The 19,803-nt window shown below is 42.1% G+C and overlaps 1 protein-coding gene across 9 annotated transcripts in view; it reads right to left on the bottom strand.

Annotated features, from left to right (window-relative positions):
- Positions 1–19,803, bottom strand: part of Ehmt1 (euchromatic histone lysine methyltransferase 1) — a 140,959-nt gene extending 121,156 nt beyond the window's left edge. For 4 of the 9 annotated variants that reach the window (XM_060389654.1, XM_060389660.1, XM_060389659.1 and 1 more), the window contains exon 1: positions 19,701–19,803. In XM_060389654.1, coding sequence (XP_060245637.1) covers positions 19,701–19,763 — 63 coding nt within the window. In that variant the 5' untranslated portion in view covers positions 19,764–19,803. The remainder of the gene's footprint in view (positions 1–19,700) is intronic. The other 5 variants (XM_060389656.1, XM_060389661.1, XM_060389662.1 and 2 more) reach the window with 5 other exon arrangements.

The raw sequence follows: 19,803 nt of genomic DNA, 5'->3' as shown, positions 1-19,803 counted from the left end.
TTTAAAATTTTTAAAAATTTAAAAATTTACATGAAAATAAATGTCACCAACCTTTCTATATAAATATAATCCTGCAACCCATACATATGCAGTTAAGGACAATCCCAGAGCAGCTACATGGTTAGTCTACTAGAGAAGGACTGCCAGCTGTGCCTACACCAGCTTAATCCAGCCCATTGACCTGAGCAAGGATAAGGCAAAAGATTATTTAAAAAAAAAACAAAAAACAAAACTCAGTGACTCGAGTGATCCCTCTTTATTAATACAAGAGCATATGGCCAAGTGGAAAAATCATAATAAGATCGCTTACACACCTACCTGCTACTCACAAAGAAAACAGAGAACCCTAGCCACTGTCTTCTTCTAGCTCCCTCTAGTAAAAAAGGCAAAGTATTAAAAAAATAAAAACAAGCCAGGGGTGATGATGCACACCTATAATCCCAGCCATTAAAGAGACAAACAGATCTCTGTGAGTTTGAGGCCAGCCAGGTCTACCAAGGCTACACAGAGAAAACCTGCCCTGAAAAAAAATGAATGAATGAATGAAAATAAGCTGAAGAAAAATGAATTTTTATGGCCAATAAAAATTAATGAGTATGAGCTGGAGAGATGGCTTAGTAGTTAAGAGCTGCTCTTCCAAAGGTCCTGAGTTCAATTTCCAGCAACCACATGTGGTTCATAACCCATCTATAATGAGATCTGGTACCCTCTTCTGGAGTGCAGGTGGACATGCAGACAGAGCATTGTATACATAATAAATAAAACTTTTTTAAAAAACTAATAAGCAGATGTCAGATGGTTCAGAAGTTAAGAGCACTTGTTCTTGCAGAGGACCTAGGTTCAGATTCTAGCACTGACATGGAAACACACAACCATGTGTAACTCCAGTCACAAGGAATCTGACACTCTATTCTGGATTCTTCAGACACAGGCATGCACACAGTATACATACATACAAGCAAGCAAAACACTCATACACATAAAAAAATAAAATAGGAGGCTGGAGAGATGGCTCAGAGGTTAAGAGCACTGGCTGTTCTTCCAAAGGTCCTGAGTTCAATTCCCAGCAACCACATGGTGGCTCATAACAACCTCTAATGAGATCTGGTGCCCTCTTCTTGGCTTGTATAGCAATAGAATTCTAATAACTGTAATAAATAGAGACTTTACTATCAAAAAATAAATGTAATAAAAACAAATGAGCAACTGAAAAATACATGTAAGGCAAAACAGACACCATTTTTACATTTTTAATTATGAAAGTACAAAATAAAGTAAAAATAGATATACCTGCCTGGCACTGGTAAAAGTCTTTAATCCTAGCACTTTGAAGGCAGAGGCAGGAGGATCAGAATTTGAAGCCAGCCTGATCTACATAGAGTACCAGGACAGATATAGTATCTTCTTATCTATGTTTATGTTAACTATATAAACCACTGATTTCATCATATTTTCATGGTAAACTAAGGTACTTTGATTATTAATTATGCACCCCTTTCACTACCCATACTTTACCTCCTTTTCTACTGTTAGGACTTCTTCCCCCACATGAGAGACCATAAAATATTTGTCATGTGTTTCTTCTGTTTTTATTTGGTGCTGGGATTGAACCTAAAACCTTCTGTATGCTAGACAAACTACCATAAAACTACATCGTGTTAAAACATGGGCCTGCCATCAAGACAAGGTCTTTCTAGAAAACTAAATCCCACAATCTCAATAGATGAGGCCAAGCCTTCCTACACCTAGCTCTCTCTGGGGCAAAGAATTAAAAAGCAGTCTGTGCTGTGACTCCTCAGTTCTTAATTTATGATAACAGATTCCTCCACCTCTTTGTCACATACTCTATGTGAAACTTCCCACCTGTGTTTCTAGGTGCACAAAGTGTGTGCAGGTGATTGTGGAAGCCCAAGAGGGTGTCAGATTTCCTAGAGTTGGAGTTACAGGTGGATGTGAGCCACCTGATGTAGGTGCTGGGAATCGAACCCAGATCTTCAATAGCAGCAAGACCTCTCAAGTGCTCAGACATTTCTCCAACATTCCTGACATTTATAAAAGTCTGATGTTTCCTCGGTTCCTGGAACTGCTTTGGAGACTCACCCTGAAGATGTTCTTCCAGCCTTCCCACTCGATCATTCTCATCATCACTTATTTTCTTAATGAAACGCCTCTCCAGATTTTATTGAGGCAGTGTCTCTTTATGTAGACCAGGCTGCTTCAAACCTCGAAGGTCTGCCTGCCTCTGCCTCCTGACATAACTTTGTCTTTTTTATTATGCATATTTTGCCTGCATGTATATCCATGCACTACCTGCATGCAATGCCCACAGAGGTCAAAATAAAGCATCCACTCTCCCCCAGGACTAGAATTAGAGGCAACTGCTCTTAACCACTGAGCCATCTTTCCAGCCCAATTTTATTCTTTTTTTTTTTTTTTTTTTTTTTAACCCAACCAAGACAGAGTTTTTCTCTGTGTAACCTTGGCTGTCCTGAACTCCCTTTGTAGACCAGCCTGGCCTTGAATTCACAGAGATCCAACTGCCTCTGCCTCCCAGAGTGCTGGGATTACAGGCATGTGCTACCTCGCCCTGCTCTAATTTTATTCTTAATATTGAATGATACTCTTGTGTCTCAAGACTATTGTTATCTCAAAACAACAACAAAAAACCTACACAGAGATTCTACCTCACTCTGGATAAAATGACTATTTTAAATAAACAAAAAGCATGGTGTGAGATTTGCTCAAAAGGTAAAAAAAAAAACATACTGCTCTTGCAAATGACTCAACCCAGGTAGCTCACAACCACCTGTAACTCCAGCTCTAGGGAATCCAAAGCCTCTGGCCTCTGAGGACACATACTCACATTGCAGGTACAGAAGCATGAGCACACACACAGACAATGTAAATAAAATAAGGGGTTGAAGAAATGGCTCAGCAATTAAGAGCACTGGTTGCTTTTCCAGAAGACCCGGGTTCTGTTCCCAAGGCCCACCTGAAGTTCCCAACCTTTTTAAGGACTATTTACCTGAAGCCCAAGAAACTGGCTACTCATGCAAATAAAACTGAATCCTTACTTCATGCTGCTTATTTTTAAAAAACAAAAACACAAATGAAAAAAGGAAAGTTTAGGGGATGGAAGCATGGATCAGCAGTTAAAAGCACTGATTGCTCCTCTGAAGGACCTGGGCTCAATTACCAAGCACCCACACAGTGCCTAACAACTACCTAAAACTCCAGTTCTAAGGAATCCAACACCTTCTGGCCTCCCAATCAATAAATATACATACGGGGGCTGGAGAAATGGCTCAGAGGTTAAGAGCACTGGCTGCTCTTCCAGAGGTCCTGAGTTCAATTCCGAGCACCCACATGGTGGCTCACACTCATAGTGAGATGTGGTGCCCTCTTCTGGTGTGCGGGCTCACATGCAGGCAGAACACTGTATACATAATAAATAAATAAATCTAACAAAAAAAGTAAATTAAAAAAAATAAAATATACATACATGAAGTCAAAACATTCATGTATATAAAATAAAAATAAATTTTTAAAGTCAACTTGGGAGTTTTCAGGAGGGGTGGTTTTTATTTTGTTTTGTTCTTTGAGAAAGGGTCTGTCTCATCATGTAACTCTGGCTAGTCTGGAACTCCCTGTATAGAACAGGATGGCCTCAAACTCACAGAGACCTACCTGCCTCTGCCTCCCAAGAGTACTGCGATTAACGGTGTGCACCACACTGGACAAGTCAACTTTGAAAAAGAAACATAAGAAAGACTGAGCAATAAAGCTAGGCATAAAAGCACACATCTGTAACCCCTGTATTCAGGAAGTTGGCAAGATGATAATGAATTCAAGTCTAACCTAAGCTACACAGTGAGACTATTTAGAAAGAGAAGTTAAAAATTTTTAAATAAAAACTTGAACAGAAGTTTCATATGGAAATAAATGTCTTTCAGCCTATGATTCAAAAAATAAAGAGAATTGATCTTTAAACTAGGAATCTGGAGCCAGGCATGGTGGCATACATCTTTAATTCCAGCACCGGGGAAGCAGAAGTAGGAAGAGCTCTGTGAATTCAAAGTCATCGTGGTGTATGTATCAATCTCCAGGAATAGGCAAGGCTACACAGAAAGATTCTGCTTCATAAAAGTTAAATAAACAAATAGTTTTTTGTGTGGGAATGTGGGCTAGAGAGATATGGTAGAGTCAATGCAGTGCTTGGTATACAAGCATGAGGACCCTCATTGGATTCCAAGAACCCAGGTAAAAACCCAGATATAGTGATGCACACTTGTAATCGCAGACCTGGAGAACTGGAGAAAGGAAGAACCTTACAGCTTGCTGAGCAGCCAACTTATAACAATCAGCAAGCTCCAGATTCAGCAAAACTATAGTTTCTAAAATTATGGTGCAGCATCTTTCTCTGTGGCCTGGCAAGGCTGCATCCCCCAGGGGGAGGTGATCAAAGAGCCTGTCACTAAATTCATGTCAGAGATAGCCCCTGTACCCCTTACTAGGGATCACACTTGGAAACTTAGCAGCCAATGGGCTTCCTTTGAACAGGGGTATCTAGGACCTCTCCATGCATGATCCTTAGTTGGAGTATCAGTCTCTCAGGATGCCCTGGGCCCAGGTATTTTGGCTCTGTTGCTCTCCTTGTGGTGTTCCTGTCCCTCCAGGGCTTTCTAGCTCCCTCTTCTTCCGTAAAGATTCGGACACTCTGCCCAAAGACTGGGAGGAGACGAGGGAGGGGGCTGCAGTGCGGATACAAAGTGAATAAATTGTAATATATAAATAAAATTAAATTGAAAAAGAAAAAGGAAAACACAGGAATAAATAATCCTGATTAGAAAATCAAAAAAGGAAAAACACTGATGGGGAATTCCTCTTCCCCTTCTATGACCCTAGCCTAGGGAGGGTATAGAGGGAGAAGAGGGATTGGGAGGAGACCAGGGAGGGGGCCACAGCTGGGATACAAAGTGAATAAATTGTAATAAATAATAACATTTTTTTTTAAATATATGGTGAAGGGTCTGGGGCTCAGCAGTTGAGAGCATTTATTGTTTTGTTTTAGTTTTTTTTTTTGTTTTGTTTTTGTTTTTTTCAGAAGACCTCGTTCAATTTCCAACACCCACATGGTGGTTCACAACCTTCTTTGTAACTCCAGGAAATACAACACCCTCTCTGGCATCCACAAGCATCAGGTATGTACAGAGATATTCATCCAGGCAAAACACTGTTATACACAAAATTAAATTCTAGAAATTTCTGGTAAGCCTAGCATAGCGCTGCATGCCTTTAATCCTAGTACCCAGGAGGCAAAGACAGGCAGAGCTCTGTGAGTTCAAGGCCAGCCTGGTCTACAGAGAGTGTTCCGGGACAGTTGGAGCTGCAGAGTAAGTCCCTGTCTCGAAGGACAGAAAAAAAAGAAGAAAAAATTTTGGTGGATACTTCTGAGTATTCTAGCTCAGATGGCCTGCTGTCACTCTTGACATTATTCTCACCTTTACTATTACTCTACTTTAAATAATGGTTTCTTGCTATTTTGGAAAAAAAAAAATGGAAGCGTGGAAAGCCACTGAGGAAGATGCATAGTGTCAACTTCTAGCCTGTGCACATGCACATGCATCCTCAAGTGCACACACACACAAAAAAATTTAGGGAAATATATTCACGATGCACACAAAAGATTAGTACTAAAAATGTACCAAAAGCTACTAAACAAGAAAAGTACAAAGTCTAAAAAATAATAAAAGACAGGCTGGTGACATAACTCAGCCTCAGCCTCCTAATTTGACTGGTTTGGCTTTTTAAAGACCACAATGGATTCCTAATAAAGAATAAATTAGAGAGGCCAATGAGATTAGCCAGTTAATGGCAATTTGCAGTGGCCCCAAGGAACCAAGATGTGACCTAGAGGAAGCTAGAAAAGTGACTGGATTCCTGCTACATTGAATCTCTACACAGGTGATTCTCAGATCCACTGTCATGACAGGAATGAGTGAGTAGAAGCCAGGAAAGCTACTAGACTACTGCAATGTCCAAGATCAACTCCACAGTCCAAACTGAGTATTATCATAGCCATGAAGTCCTACTCTAAATGCTACCCTGATAGTCATATGTAGTCTCCATTTCTTCTTACAAACACCCAGTTAGGACCTACACCAACCTTACCTAGATGTCTGCCAGGCTATCTCCTATCAGATATAACCAAATTAAGTTCATAGTGAAGGCTCATTAAGTTTCTTTTGCAGTTTGACACAGTATTGGGTAAGAGGAGTGCAACTGAAACTGTTACCAGAGGTGGCATCATGTTGCCAGAAAAAATCTCAATGCAAACTATTACAAGCAACAGCAATTTGGGATCAGACACCTAAGTACTTCTAGGTGACAAGGATTATTTCTTTCTGCCCTCCCACAAGGCAGGGTTTTTCTGTGTAGCCCTTGTCAATCTGGATCTGTAGACCAGGTTGACCCTGAACTGACTGGCTCTGCTTCCTAGCAAGATTTCCATCTTGTTTTTGTTTGCCACACCCCCCCCCAGAGCTTCTCTGTGTAGCCTTGACTAGGCTGGCATTGAACTGACAGCCTCTGCCTCCCAAGTGCTGAAATTAAAGGCGTGCACTACCACCACCGTCCAGCCAAGGATTATTTATTTAAAGATGCTAACATTCTTGTGAAGTATATGGACTGAAACAACTGTCGAAATGAAGTTACATGACGGTGTCCATTCCACTCAGGTTCTGAACTAATTCAACATGAGTAACTCCCACGCCACCTTTTTAGAATACGATAATACCTATTTAATTAAATCAAACTATCAAAAGCAAAGTCTGGAGCAAGCCTTGGGAAGTGGAGGCAGGAGGTTCAAGAATTCAAGGCTAAAAAAAAAAAGAATTCAAGGCTAACCTGGCCTACCCTAGTGAGTTCAATGGCAGCCAGGGCTACATTAAGACACTAACTCAATGAACAAACAAACAAGTAAATGAATGAATGAAACAAAAAAAAGAATATAAATGGAAAATTGCAAAATAAGTATCACTATCCTAACTTAAAATTTTTCATTTCCTTCCAGTTTTTCTGTATATGTGCATTATTTTGCATGGTTGTAAGCTATATAAACAATTTCCCTTACACATTCGATCACACATTTTCATGATTATCACACTATAACACCAGAATATTTCATTTGGCCCAAAGATCATAATTTCAGCTAGGCCTGGCAGCACAAGCCTGTAATCCCAGCTAATCAAGAAGCTAAGAGTAAGACCTGACTAAAAGTTCAAGGTCTGACTGGGCTGCAGAATGAGTTCAAGAACAACCCGGACAATGGAGTGAGACACTGTCTTAAAGTTAAAAAAATAAAAATAAAAAAAAAGCTGAGTTTCAAGGGTACACTTAATTAACATCCACAAGGTCCTGGGCCAGATTCCCAAAACCGAAAAATCAGGGAAGGGAAGAAAGTAAGAATGGAGGATCACAGAAAGAGTAAAATATTTTTAAAGGGAACTTTGAAAAATACTATTAGTATCTTGATTGATAATGACTGTGAAGTAAACACTAATACATGCCATGTATTTTAGTTTCTTCTCTCCAAGTAAAATGCTCTATATGATTTCTGAGCACACAAATGATATCTTGCCTTCTGAGCAATGAGGAAATCTTTGCTATATCTAAGAGTTTTTGGTTGTTTTGTTATTGTTGTTTTTAATAAAATTTGTTCTTATTTTATATATTATGTGGCTGCATGTATGTATATGCACCACATGGGTGCCTGGTGCACAAGAAAGCCAAAAGAGGGTGTTATATCCTCTGAAACTGTAATTACAGACAGTTGTAAACAGCTCCATATGGGTGCTAGAAACCAACCCCCGTCTGCAAAAGTTCTTAAATGCTGAGCCATCTCTTCAGCCCTTGTTTGTTTTTGAGATAAGTTCTCAGGTAGTAGTTGCATCTGGCCCAAAAGTTTCAATATATTCCTAGCTTCCCACTTGTGACACTTTTCCCACCAGAACCCTGGGATTATAGCTGTATCATAATTTTTTTTTTACCAGCCTGTACTAAATGCAAATAGTCACTGCATGCCTTCTGCTGGATCCCCTCCACTCAAGTCTCTTAACACCCATCTCTGTTCCTCATGGTGGCACGTATGACCCAAGAGCATCAGAGCCCAAACTTGGATACACCCTACTATTAGCAAAGTTTGAGTACTCTGTGTGCTCAGCTCATGCTCATGTGCATTTCATGTTTTGGGGTTTTTGTTTATGTTATGGTAGGCAAGTGCTCTACACTGAACTACATTCTCAGCTCTCCACTTCATTTCCCAATTGCAGCATATAACTCCTCATCTGACTTGAGGGCTCAGTGTGCACTCAGGTTTCTTGGTCGGAGCAGCTCTGTACAACTCCTGATATGTCCCATCCTACCGTGACCTAGCTAACTTCTTCATAAAAATGGCAGGCTATAAAGTGGGAGAGTGGTGAGACACACTTTTAATTACCAGCAATGGGTCGGAAGGCAGATCTTCTATCTACAGAGCAAGTTCCAGGACAGCCAGGACTAAACAGAGAAACTTTGTCTCAAAAAACAAAAAATAAAAAAACGAACAAACAAAAAAACAAAGAATGCTTAGATGTACATACGCTCACCCTCTATTTAAAATGATCTCACTAGGCATGGATCTCTGAGAGTTCCAGGACAACCTGGACTAGAGAGAGAGAGACCCTGTTTCCAAAAACCAAAATATAAACATTCATCTCACTTCATCTGTAACACACCTGTGGGGGATTCACTGTATCTGTTTGTTCTTCTTCCCAATATGGTAAGTCTTCTTTTTCAGCTTTCCATTTTTAATTTGGCTTCTTTAATTGGTTTAGTGAAGGTGTGTGGCCAAACCTGCCTTGGGGAACAGATTGTGACATTTTTTTCAAAGCAAGAAATTAGTGGCAACTGGGTGCAGTGGCACACGCCTGTAATCCCAGCACTCTGGGAGGCAGAGGCAGGCAGATTTGTGAGTTTCAGGCCAGCCTGGTCTACAAAATGAGTCCAGGACAGCCAAAGCTACACTGAGAAACCCTGTCTCAAAACAAAAAAAGAGGAACAGAAAAGAACAAGAAAAACAAGATGATGACAAAGACAGCTTTCTTTTTGTTTGTAGCCAATGTTCAGAAGCCAAACACTTAAAACAATACCCAATACTAGAATGAGCCCTACTGTAAAACTAAAATAGTAGTCAGCTTTAACACAGCCTCCAGTCAACTGGCAGATGCCAAAGTTCTAAACATGCAAGAATTCAGGACCCAAGAGCAAAGTCCTACTCTGCTCACACAACTAGCTTTACCAAGATTAGTTTTCCAACACAGAGCAAATGCCAACAAAAAAGGGGAAGCTAGAGAGGGCAAAGTCTGAAGACACTAATGGAGCTGGAGTTGGGAACTCAGATAACTAAAACGGAATGAAAGGAATGCACTAGGCAGGAGATAGTAGTGCATACCTTTAGTCAGGTAGAGCCTGGAATATCTCTGAGTTAGAGGGCAGCCTGGTCTACAAAGTGAGACCTTGTCTCAAAAAAAAAAAAAAAAAGGAAGGAAGGAGAGAGAGAAAGAAAGAAGAGAGAGAGAGAGAGAGAGAGAAAGAAAGAAAGAAAGAAAGACAAAAATGAACCAAGAAGCCAGAGTAGGACCTCCTATGAATTCAAGGCTAGTCTGGCCTACAGAGCAAGTTCCAGGACAAATGGGGCTACAGAGACATACTGTCTTTAAAAAGCAAAAACTAAAAAGACAAGCTCAGGGAGAGGAAAAAAAAAAGTGACATGGAAGAGAAATTAAATATATTCAGAGATTTGAGATATCTATCAAGAGTAATAAACTATATTCTTTTATGGGAGTGCTTCTGGAAACAGTCTCACTATGTATCCCTGTATGACCTGGAACTTGCTGTGTAGACTGGACTAAACTTAAACTTGTAGATGTCCTCCTGCATCTGCCTCCCAAGTGCTGAGAATACAGGGATGTGGTACCACTCAGGTATGCTGCTCTTTTTTGAACCAAAATAATAAATCTGAATACTAACAGGACATTTATTAACTGAAATAAAGTATTCATAGATTTTAAAAAAAAATGCCTGAGAACTGCTTCAAAATAATTGCCAATGGAATGGGACATGATGGGGTGGTGCACACCTGTAGTCCCAGTACTCAGGAAGGCAGAAGCAGGTGGATCTCTTTGAGTTCAAGGCCAACCTGGTCTTGAAAAGGAGGGATCTACAAATTGAGCCTAGGAGAGCCAAGGCTTCACAGAGAAAGCCTGTCTCAAAAAAAAAAAAAAAAAAAAAAAAAAAAAAAAAAAAAAAGCAAATAAACAAACAAAAGCCACTCAGGGGTTTGAACCCCAGCACCATACAAAATCTGTCCTGATCAAAGACAGAGGCAAAAGGATCAGAAATTCAAGGTCATCCTTAGATATATGTGGAGTTCTAGGCCACCTTGTATTACACAAGAGACACTGTGTTCTATGTGACTGCCCTCTGAGCCAAGCAACAGCCATCTTGGGGCACTCAGCTGTGTCCTTGCAAAAGATCAACTATGTTTGCTGATCTTTACACCCCAGAGCAGGTGGGTAGAGAGAGACTTCAGAATACAACTCTGCTTTAATTGTATGTGGCATGGGAGAGGGGCCAGAGTATATACAAGTGGAAAAAGACTAATGCAAAGGTCTCCACCTAAGCAGCCATGCAAAAGCCTTCATCACTGCTGGGTAAAGGCTCTCCCGTTATGGCCTGTTAGTGTAGAGAGCAACCACACCATTGTCAGTAACCCATCAACTATGCTCAGTAAGAAACCCAATAAAAATGTATTGGTTCCCAGAGTGACTGCTGACAGAGCCATGCCTCAGTTTGTGGTTGGGACCTTAGGAAAAGGAGTGGTAGTGTTGCTTATGCCTCCTCCTTGTTGGGGGCACAAAGGTCCTTGCATTCACAGAGCATTAGGAAACTAGGAATGTTAAAACACACATAAAAGGAGGGATTAACTGTCTTCCCAAGTAGTAGAAGCAGATACTGACAAAAGCTGAGCATAGACACAGATAAAGACCTGGTGTCTTTATCTGTGGAGACAGACCTCATCCATCCTTTGCTATTGAGGCAGAACTCACCCAAGTCCCCCAGAATGTAATTCCAGTCTCTCCCTCCCTAGAGCCCATCCTTAGGGGAGATGTCCCATGTCCCTATGCTATCTCAGTCAGAGACCACTTGATTCTAGACCCCTTAGCCATAGAGAGAACCCACCCTTGTGGTTATAGTTACTTTGTAAAGGAGTTTCTAGGTAGCCCACACAGTAAGCTTTACTGTACACATGGAACTGAACTGGTTGTTGCCTAGAAACCTGGAGTGGGAATGATTGTTGTACTGTGTTTTCAGTATGCTGGCAATAAACCACCTGGCATCAGATTCCCCAAGTCTGACACATGTTGACAAGTCAATCTGAACCGAGTTTTCATTCTCAATTGTTTGCAGTTTGCTTCCCTGCCTGGACACCTGAAGGGTCCCCTTCACTCCTGGGAAGGAATTTTAATATACCCTGTCTCACAAAAACATAATACAATAAAAAGTCAGGTGCAATGGTGCATGTCTGTAATTCCAGCACTCAGAAGGCAGAGGCAGGAGAAGCACTACAAATTTAAGAGTAGACTGATCTAAATAGCAACCTCTATGCCAGTTGGTCCTATAGAGCCAAACTGCCTCAACACCATCACTTCCCAAAAACTCTCAATAATTTTAAAGCAAAATTAAACAAATTGTTATACTATGACAGAGGCAGCACAGGAAACCAGGGTGCTAGCCTCCACTATAGCTTTGACCACTTAAACTATCCACAGATGTCCTTCAATGTTAAAGCCGCATCATCTCTGCTGGCCTGTTAAGCCACTAAGCGAACTCCTTTCACAAACCACACAGACTCACACAGACACACAGGCACACTGACTACCTGACCAAAGTGACTATGCAAAAGAGAATCCACTACAGATTTATAGTTATAACTGGCCAGTCACAGTGGCTTTAATCCAAGCACTTGGTGGGGGGAGAGGGGACACTTGGGTTAAAGGGCAACTTAATCTACACAACAAGTTCCAGGTGCACATGGGGAGACCATGTCTCAAAAAAGAAAGGAAAAGAAAGATTCAGTTATAGCAAATGCTTCTGACCATTTGCTTCTCTTACCAAAAATCAACCAAAGGTGTGGACAAGAAAAAAATATATAACAAAAACCTCCATGGCAAAAACTTGAATAGAAGTTAAAGTAAAGCTAACTCACTACAAAGCACTGAGGAAGGAGGAACTTAAAATAAGAGGCTACCAGTAATATACAAGCTGCCTGATCTTCAGAGATACAGAAAAGTGCAGAAGACAGTGATAATCAAACTCTCAAAGAGGAGTTACTGTAAAAACCCACTTAAGAACACTAACTAGCACTGGGCTCACGCCTTTAATCCCAGCACTCAGGAGGCAGAGGCAGCAGACCTCTGTGAATCTGAGCCTGGTCTACAGAGCAAGTTCAGGGCTACACAGAGAAACCCTGTCTTGAAAAACCTAAATGAATGAATGAATGAATGAATGAGGACAAAAGAAGCTTGGTGGTACACAACTTTTAATCCCAGCACCTGGGATCAATAAGTGCTCTTTAGCACTGAGCTCTCTTTCTCTAAACCCACATCAGCTGTTCCTGAAGAACACCAGAGTTTAGTTCCCAACATCCTAATGGCACTTTCATAACTCACAATCATCTGTAATTCCGACTCCAGAAAATCAGACACCCTTTTCCATGTGGGTGGAAATACACAGAATCTTTAAAATTGTCCATCTTCTGACCTACTGAGGTATGAACAAGTGCCTCACACACCCTCCAGCCACCATATCTTCCCCAGGAACACCATGTTGGCAACAAAAGTGGATGTGGTGGCACATACCTTTAGCCCCAGCACCAAGACTCAGGAGGCAGGGAGAGGCAGATTTTTGTGAGGTCCAAGCCAAACAGGACAACACAGTGAAATCTGAAATCCTGCTTTCAAAAAAAGTGACCCAAAATAAGTCTAGTTACCACACATGCTAGAAGCAGAGAACTGACTAAAGCAAGTCGTTATCTGACCTAAAAATCCTTCCTCCCTTGTTTATGTTACTGAGCCACCACAATGAGACTAGGCAACAAAACAGTTGCACTGAACTGTATCCCAAGCCTCCTGTCTTTTTTTTCTTTATTTTTTTTTTATGTGTATTGGTATTCTGCCTGCATGTTATGTCTATGCCCCATGTATATGCCTGGTGCCCATAGAGGCCAGAATATGATGTCAGATCCCCTGGAACTGGAGTTCCAGATAGTTGTGAGACAGCATGTAAATGTTGGGAATTAAACCAGGTACTCTGGAGGAACAGCCAGTGCTCTTAACCACCAAGACATCTCTCCAGCCCCTCTTTTCACTTTTTATTTTGAGACAGGATCTCACTGATTAGCAATGAGTGGCTTGATTTCTAAAGCCAGACCAGCCTTGAACTGAGACTCCTCCAGCCAGGTGGTGGAGGTGGGGGTGGTACACACCTTTGATCCCAGCACTTGGGAAGCAGAGGCATATGTGTATGTATCTCTGAGAAACCCTGTCTTGAAAAATCAAACAGGAAAAAAAAAAACCTATCATCCTCCAAGTAGCTGGAATTACAGGCATGTGATTCCATGCTTGATTTAAAATACATTCAATTTTATCTACACTGAAAAACACATAAATGTACACAAAGGAAAAGACAAGAATAGTCATTACAGGGTCAGTGAGGTGGTTCAGCAGGTAAAGCTGCTTGCCACCAAGACTGATGACCCAAGTTTGATTCCAAAAACCACAAAGTAGAAGGAAAGAACCAACTTTGGCACAAGCACACACATGCGCCCACACACACTCACTCATACACACATGCAGAAACACACACGGACACACACATTAATGTAAAAATTTTTAATTTTTCTTTCTTTTTTTTTCTTTCTTTCGTTCATTCATTTTTTTTTGAGACAAAATTTCTTTGTGTAGCTCTGGCTATCCCAGAACTCATTCTATAGACCAGGCTGGCCTCAAACTCAGATTCACCTGCCTTTGCCTCTGCCTCTTGCACCACTACCACCCAGCTTTTTTCTTTCTTTTAATGTACGTTGGTGTTTTGCCTGCATGTATGTCTGTATAAGGGTGTCAGATTTTGGAGTTATTGACAGTTGTGAGCTATTATATGAGTGCTGGGAATTAAACCCAGTTACTCTGAAGAGTATTCAGTGCTCTTAACTGCCTAGCCATCTCTCCAGCCTGCCAAAAAAATTTTAAGGACATTCATTATAGCATTATTGGTAAAAATTAAATAAATAAATTGTAACAGTTTAAAACCCATGCATCCAGACTTTTACATAGCGTTACATAGTAACTGAAAAAGGTGAAGCATATATGTGTTAAAGGAAAAATAAGTATTATGCCAAGTGATGGTAGCAAACTCCTTTAATCCCAGTACTCAGGACCCAGAGCAGGCTGAGTGCCCATGCACGAACAGAACAAACCAGGCATGGTCGCCCATGCCTCTGGGTAGATCTCTGCAAGTTCAAGGACAGCCTAGTCTACGTAGACCAGAGCTATGTAGAGAGACCCTCTCTCAAAAAAACAAAAATAAGCAAAGAAATTGTTTTCAGTAAGTAAAATTAGGAGCCATGTATGACAAATACCTTCAATCCCAGAACATGGAAACTGTGTTCAACTACACAGTAAATTCAAGGCCAGCCTGGGCTATACTGTCTCAAATAATAATAATAATAATAATAATAATAATAAAATTTTAAAGTGGGGGGGTTTGGAGAGATGGCTCAGTGGCTAAGAGCACAGGCTGCTTTTCTTAAGCACCTGAGTTAGATTCCCAGTACCCACATGAGGCAGCTTACAACTGCCTGTAATCCCAGCTCCAGAGGGATGTGACATCTCAGACCTCTTGTGGGTACTTGCATTCATATGCACATACCCTCCCATACATATATACTCTTGTAATCACAGCAGAGGCAGATGGATCTCTGAGTTCAGGACCAGCCTGGTCTATGGAACAAGTTCCAGGACAGCTAGAGCTACACAGAGAAACCTGTCTCAAGGAAAACAATAATACCAATGTACAAATCAAATGGAGTCTGGGTCTTTAGTTGAGTGGCAAAGAAAATGCCTGTCATCAGGAGAGCCTGTAACCCTAAATCTGATCTCCAGAGCATTGTGAGGTGGGGAGATCAAATTGGACTTCTTTCTCAACAGTAACAATTGAATGATGACTTTCAGAAGGCTAGGATGCAGCTCATTAGTAGAGTACTTGCTTAGTATTCATGACACCTTGTTGAGACAAAAGCCTTGTGAACCATACTGGTCTCAAGTCCTCATGGATCCTGGACATACAATCAACCCTACGTAGAATCCTGGTACCATACGATGCCATCTCCCCACCGCCAACAAAAAAAATTCTAATTTGACTTCCAAGCAGGTATTTCATGTTTAACCAAACTTCTTCTTCAAGTCCAATAGCAGTGAACTAAGTACATCTACATTTTTAGATATTCCAAAGGTTCTATGCCTTTGCCCTTCCTTTTTTTTTTTTTTTTTTTTTTATAGACAAAATCTGGAACCCACAATTGCTGGAACTTGCTATGTTGCTGAAGATGACCTAAACTGATCTCCCTGCCTCTAACTACGGAGTGCTAAGATTACAGGTTTACACCACCCCACCCAGTTAAACCTAGACTCTATTCAACTACATTCTTGGCTACATTGAGCTACATTCTTGGCCCATTGTCCTTTACTTAAACAGCTACTGGAAAATACATTTCATCCTGAGGGAATAGAGTGAGAGAACAAGGAAGGCAGGCCAAATTCCAAAGACAATGATATATAAGAGGCCAAGAAAATGTCAATTTTAACCAGCAGGTGAACATAGAATGTGAAAGAATTAAATTCATTTTTTATTATTGCAAGTACACAGAGACAATCCCTACAGCTGGTGAGTAAAAACACGACAGCACCAACATATAATCAGAAATATGAAGTCGGTCTGGAGAGATGGCTCAGAGCTTAAGAGCACTGGCCATTTTTCCGAAGGTGCTGAGTTCAATTCCCAACAACCACATGGTAGCTCACAACCATCTAAAATGTGATCTAGTGCCCTCTTCTGATTTGCAGGTGTACATGCAGGCAGAATGCTGTTTAATAACAAATAAATCTTTAAAAATAAATAAATTACAGAAACGAAGTAAACACTAAAGAATAAAAGTTGCTGCTGCCTTTGTAGAAGACTAAAGAACTTCAAAAAATGTCTCTTAGCCCTGACTTTTTAAATTACATGTACATATGTTATTCTAAAAATAAAAAAGATTTTTGATTTGGGGGGCGTTGTTTTTTGGTGGGAGGGTTGTTTGTTTTTCAAGACAGGGTTTATTTGTCTTGGCTGTCCTGGAACTCCCTCTACAAATCCAGACTGGCCTTGAACTTAGAAATCTGCCTATCTCTGCCTCCAGAGTGCCAAAACTAAAGGAGTACCCTACCATACCTGGCTGTTTTTATTTTTTTGAGACAAACCCTAACACCCCAGGATAACTCAATATATGATCTTCATGCTTCAGCTTCCTGTGCTAAAATCATAACTATGCACCTCCAAACTCAATAAAAAAGGTAAGCTTAAAGGAAGAGAAGCCAGCCATGGTAATACATACATACCTGTGACCCGTGGAGGATCAGGAGTTCAAGGCCAAGATTAGGGGCATACCAAAGAGCAAGCATTGAGACTAGGAGAGATAACTCTGGAAGTTAGAGCACTTGTTGCTGTTTCAGAGGACCAGGGTTCAATCAACTCCCAGCACATACTTGAAAGGCTCAAAATCACCCTAAACTCCAGTTCCTGGGGCTTCACTGCCTCCACTGCCACCAAACATACATAGAATGAAAGTAAAACATTCATATACATAAAATTATAAAAAGACAAAACATCCATATGCAAAAAATAATAATTTTTAATCTTAATAAAAAGATACATATTAGCCACCCAATTAAGTAGAAGGCCCTCCTACTGCAAGATAACATTTTTGCTGAGACAAAAGCCCTATGTATCAGACACCCAAGAAGTAGAGGAGCCCACACCAATCTATGAAATAGAGAACAGAGCACATATTAACAAACCTCTTCACTACCTCAGTAGTTCTCAGTGTGAAAAAGTATTGGGAGCTGGGGTAGAGGTGAAGATGAAGATACAATCATCACACATACACACACAAACAAATACACACTTATGTAAGTTTCAAGTGTCAGCTGATGAGTTAATCATTCCCAATTTGTGAACCCCAACTTATAAATATTTCCAAATTAAGTGAGGATGTGCCATACCGATGCAATTCTACAGGACCGACAGTACTGTGCTGCAGTCAAGGGCCACTTGCCCTGTCATGTACTTCCATGACAAAATCACTTAAAAGTGCAAATCCAGTATGTTAAATGTTTAGAAAGCGTGGGCTCTGTAGTCACACACACCTCTCTCTCTCTCTCTCTCTCTCTCTCTCTGGCATGCACATGTGCACACACACACACACACACAAACACATTCTATTGCATCAAGCCCTCTGTAATCCTAGGGGCCATGTGCCTGTTGCCTCACCAGCAAAAGGGATACCAAAGAACCTACTTTGGAAGACTACTGTCATGTTCATATGCTACATTATGGACAAACACCCTACAGTGGGCTGGAACCAGACACAGGCTCAACACACACACCCTCTATGTAAAACTGCCTATGGAATACAAGATAGGGAAGCCACTAACACCACTTTTTTTTTTGACAATGAGGGGAGCAGGTTTGAAATAGGGTCTTACTAAGCAGGGCAGCGGTGGTACACAACTTTAATCCCAGCACTAGGGAGGCAGAGGCAGGCAGATCTCTCTGAGTTCCAGGGACAGCTGGTCTACAGAGTGAGTTCAAGGCTACACACAGAAACTCTGTCCCACAAACAAAACAAAACAAAAAGGGGGGGGTGTCTTACTATGTAGACCAGGCTATCTTTGAACATGGAATCCTCCTGCCTCAGTCCCCCAAGTGGACTACGACACTCAGCTTCCTCCATCAATTGTTAACACCAATTATGTGTGTCTAACATTGAAAAATGGCCAGGCTCGGGGCTGGAGAGATGGCTCAGCAGTTAAGCCCACTGGCTGCTCTTCCAGAGGTCCTGAGTTCAATTCCTAGAAACCACATATTGGTTCACAACCATCTACAATGGGGTTGGATGCCCTCTTCTGTCATGAAGGCATACATGCAAATAGAGTACTCATAGACATAAATACATCTTCAAAAACAAAAAACAAAACAAAAAAAAATGGCCAGGCTTACAACTGACCAGGCAAAGTTATCAAAGTTATTTAACCCCTGCCAAGTCTTATTTTCTTCATCTGTTAAACAGGAAAGCACAGTACCTGCTGCCCAGATCATTAAAAATTGGAATGAGGTAACTTCTTGAAGGGCTTAAACAACGCATGGAATACATCAAGTGTTCGATAAATGATGAGAATCACTATATATCTTCCTTCCTTACAAGCCTGGAAATGACTTACAATTGTTTCATATACACTTGTGTTCCTGATGCCAAAATCAGTTCGTGAACGTTGTAAGTACTCAACAAATCCCTGCATTAGATCTGAAAACTACCCGTTCATTTATATGAATGCCCCTCAAAAAGGCTGGAGAAGAAAAATAAATAAAAGACATCAAAGGACCATACATTATCTGAGGTAAAACGTACCACTAAGCCTATGCACCACATGTGCCACCACTACACCTTCACTTTCTGGGTCTGGAAGTCCCAAAAGCTAACTATACCCGCGGCTAATTTCGGTAGAAAACTGTTAGGTTATACTTTCTTCCAAACCGTACTTCGGCCCTACCAACACAACACTAGTGCATTCTGCCAACCCCCGACTCCTGTCCGCCTTTCCCAGCTGAGGGACGACAGCGGTCCCTCTCGCCTGGGCATAACGTTTACGCCGCAAAACCCAGGAGGCAAACTATCCCGCAGGAAGAGCAGAGGGAAGGCCACCACGCGAACAAAAGAACCCTAATTCGCTGTCCCTCGCCGCTTTAATGCCATCGGTGAAGAAATAAACTTGGGACCACAGACATTCCTCTGTCGACCGTGCTGCCCGTGGTCACCCTGCTGCAGCGGCTTTGTGCGCGGGAGACGCGCGGGACCGGCCAACTTTTCCTTAAGATGGTGCCACGCTCTCACGGCAAGTGAAAGGTCACGGCGCGGGGCAGCAGGCGCAGGCCGGCCTCACCTCCGCCGCGCACAACTTGGCCCGCTCCACTTTGCCTTTTGTCTCCGCCACCCCTGCTCCAACCGGCCCCTAAACAAGCTCGCGGCTGCGGGATGCGGAGCCGCGGCCTCCTGCCGCCCGCCGCGCTGCCGCCGCCGCCACCGCTGCTCCGGCCCGCCGTGCACAAAGCGCGCCGGCAGAGCGCGGGCCGGACGCTGGGGCCTCGGCGCAGCCGAGCCCAAGACGGCGGGGGCGCGCGGCCCCACCCAGCTCGCAGTACTCTTGGGTCCCCGTTCCCTCGCCGCAGCTGTTGCCATCAAGACCGCGGCCCGCGCCCCGGCGCCGAACGCCGGCCCCGCACCTCACCTCAGCATCAGCGGCGGCCATGGCCCGGGCCCGCAGCGTGGCCCCGCCCCTCCCGCGCGCCATCGCCCCGCCCGCGCCTCGCGGCCTAGGGCCGGGGCGGGGC

This window comes from Meriones unguiculatus, chromosome 8 (assembly GCF_030254825.1).
Source record: "Meriones unguiculatus strain TT.TT164.6M chromosome 8, Bangor_MerUng_6.1, whole genome shotgun sequence".
NCBI classification, from domain to species: domain Eukaryota; kingdom Metazoa; phylum Chordata; class Mammalia; order Rodentia; family Muridae; genus Meriones; species Meriones unguiculatus.
This window is presented reverse-complemented; position numbering and strand designations above follow the sequence as displayed.